Below are 3089 nucleotides of genomic sequence, written 5' to 3'. Positions count from 1 at the left end.
CACTAAAAGAAAAAAAGAAAGAACATGGAAGTAGGTGCATACAACACACGAAGCACGTGGAACTTATGAGGGCATAGAGGGTTTGTTCTTTTGTCAAATGGCTCTGCCTGCCCTCGCGATCTCTGTTAGGTCATGTACAATGCAACGTACTTAGGGAGGTGCTTGTAAAACGAACGGGTCTTGTTTGAAGTATCGTTTGCTTACTTGCATAGCATTATCACTTGCTTGGGCAGCTATGCCAGAAAAAAAAAGCAACGATGCGTAAGAAAAGGCGGTTTATTTCTACAAGTATTTTCGGATAAAAGGGGATGTATCTAGATGTATTTTAGTTTTAGATACATCTTTTTTATTCATTTTGATGACAAGTATTTTCGGACGAAGGGAGTACCTCTCTAAACATCTTCCGTTATACACGATCAGAGTGTGATTGGATGGACGTGTGTTCATCCTATGTTGCCCTCTGGGAGCCCATTTGAAGGAGCATCGAGGGCGCTTTGCCCAAATGTTTCCATACGGTTGGACTCTTGGAGGCTTGTGCAGTCCAGATTGTTCTTCCAGGGAAATGGTTGTCTACGCATGTGTTATTTTTTAATGTCCCAGCTTTATATGCTTTGAAAGTAGAAAATACGATTTGTAGAGCAGGTTCAATAAAATCTGAATACACATAAGACATTCTTTTCGTGATAAAAGAAAGTTTGTACTCATAGTCCATGAGTTCTTAGTTTATTTTCTTTGGCAAACAACTTGCCTTTTTTAGTTGGTCATGTGTTCAAATGAAATGTTCACGCAGCTTCGAAAAACATCTCGTCAGATAAAAATGCACTAGTCACAATAACAGCAGTTCTCTTTGTAGATGCTGATTTAATAACACACAAAACAACCGATCACACTGACAGAGACAGAGGGGAATGCATTGCACACGTCCGTCCGTGCTGAAACAACGATTACATTACCACACAAAGCAGACACAAACGCGACGTGCGGCGAACCAAACTACCGAGACCCCGGTTGATTTCCTACTTTATTACGGCACACAGACACACGAACAGCTACTACTGACGAACCGGAACGCACTGACGAACAGATCTAGCAGACGGCACGGACGATCTAGTGGCTGGGTAGCTACCATGGGACGAGGCGGCGGTGGCCGGCCGGGTCGAGCAGGCGGGCTAGCAGGCCCTCTTGCAGAAGCACTTGCGCGCGAAGTTGTGCGTGTGGCACTCGCCGTCGGGGAAGTTCTCGGTGCGGCACACGCCGGCGCAGTTGCTGCTGCTGAGACACGCGCCCTTGAACTTGTGGCTCTGCGACAGGCAGTCCCGCGCCTCCGCCACCTTGGTCCTCGTCGCCCCGATCTCTGCATGCACACCAACGAGACCACGGTAAGCAACTAAGCATCGTCGAGGGAATGAAGCTCGCTGGGAAGAGTGAGGCTGTGCGGGGGAACGTACCTGTGGCGACGAGGAGGACCAGCAGCAGGAGGGCGGATGCGGCCATGCGACGAGAGGGCGCCATGGATCTGCTCTGGTTCACCCGAGAGGCCTAGAGGTGGACACCAGTGAGCTACTGGCTGCTGCTACGGGGGCTGTGTTAGCTAGCTAGCAAAGCTAACGGAGGAGAATGGACACCGATGTGAGAAGCTGGGCTGCTGGGGTTTATATAGGCAGACGGCGGATTAGTGGGTGTTTAAGTCGTGGGATTAACAAACATAGTGTCCTTCTGGATTTAATCACTGCTCACCCTGTACTGCACACCGGAGCAGAGCAGGCAACTGCTGCTCACCCATACTGCACATGCATGCAGTATGGAGCAGGGCAGGCAACTACTGCCCAATCCACGTTGCCAGCCCCCAGGTCCAATAACTTCATTCGATTCCGAAAGGAGCGTAGTAGGACTGAGGGAGTGGTCATTTCACGGGCCGGATTTCCTTACCGATGAATGGCCCGTCGTTGGACACTAGCGAGCGGGGGTCATCGAGGTCACATGCTGCTCGTCAGGCAAGCCGACGGCCTACAGCTTAGAGAGCTGGATACCATCCAAACTGGTGGGTGGCTGTGGAGCGGCCATCAAGGCTGTACGCAAACCGAGCCTACTGTACGCCTAGTCACTCCTTCCGATGAGAAGCAGATTCATACGTACGTACACAGCACAGGTCAGAGGCAGATACATGGGGCGCGTGAATCCGCGTATGATATGATTCGGGACCGGCTAGAGATCAATCAACTGAAAATGAAATTTGGGTCAGTCGACTGACCCAAGTTTGTTTCAGTCGATTTGCTTCAAGTGGGAATAGAGGGACACAGCGATGTATGGGTTGATTGCATGATCTATAGTGCTGCTCACGTGGGTTCACTTCCATGCGATGCATGCATAATCTCATGAGCAACATTTAGTTCATTAAGCACCGGCCATTAGCATTTAATTAATCAAAGAAAAACCAGCCGTCACAGCCATTATCCGAACGGGAACACAATGTGTTGTATGCAATCATTAGTGACTATATGTGCAATGAAAAAGAAAAACCTTTAAAACTTGCACTGAATTTGCACTTTCTGAAATATGCAAAGAATAATATAATAGTGCATCCGTCGCATTCCACTATAATTTATACGTAGTGTAAATGAAATAATGTATTTCCTTTAAGAAAAAGAAAATTAAAAACAACTTGCACACAATTTTGCACCAAAATTACACTTTATCACAAAATGCAAAAATAATAATATAATCACGAAATTTTGGCCCATATTATATAGTATTTTTTGTATATAATTACACTCAGTCAAACACCTAAAAAAACAACCAATAAAGAAGAAGAAAAGATAAACGCATAGAAACAGAAAACAGAAATAATAAAGCAAAAATGAGTATATTATAGTGAGATTTCTGCAAAGAAGTGTTTTCTAAAAAGTAATAGATTAGTGACATTGGTATTACCCTTACAAAAGAAAAGAAATGCAAACTAAAAAATAAGAAAATGAAATGAAAAATAAAATAAATTAAAAATAAATAATGTTTTCTATGTAAAAATGAATTCATGGCATTGGTATTACCCTTACAGAAAAATAAAACAAAATCAAATAATGAAGTTTTCT

General features: G+C 44.6%; 1 protein-coding gene across 1 annotated transcript; it reads right to left on the bottom strand.

Moving 5' to 3' along the window:
- Positions 1 to 823: 823 nt before the first annotated feature.
- On the bottom strand, positions 824 to 1640 carry LOC123086556 (defensin-like protein CAL1). Its single transcript, XM_044508318.1, has 2 exons — positions 1449 to 1640; positions 824 to 1354 (listed from the first exon to the last, which is right to left on the bottom strand). The coding sequence occupies exons 1-2, from the start codon at positions 1510 to 1512 to the stop codon at positions 1170 to 1172; spliced, it is 249 nt and encodes an 82-aa protein (XP_044364253.1). The 5' UTR covers positions 1513 to 1640; the 3' UTR covers positions 824 to 1169.
- Positions 1641 to 3089: the final 1449 nt, after the last annotated feature.

Source organism: Triticum aestivum, chromosome 1B, assembly GCF_018294505.1.
Source record: "Triticum aestivum cultivar Chinese Spring chromosome 1B, IWGSC CS RefSeq v2.1, whole genome shotgun sequence".
NCBI lineage: Eukaryota > Viridiplantae > Streptophyta > Magnoliopsida > Poales > Poaceae > Triticum > Triticum aestivum.
Note: the sequence above shows the minus strand (reverse complement) of the source record. Positions and strands in the feature narration are given on the sequence as shown.

Coding starts and splice junctions, on each gene's coding strand:
- LOC123086556 (XM_044508318.1), bottom strand. CDS start 1,512: ATGGCGCCCTCTCGTCGCATGGCCGCATCCGCCCTCCTGCTGCTGGTC. Junction 1,355..1,448: donor GGTCCTCCTCGTCGCCACAG/GTACGTTCCCCC, acceptor GTGTGCATGCAG/AGATCGGGGCGACGAGGACC.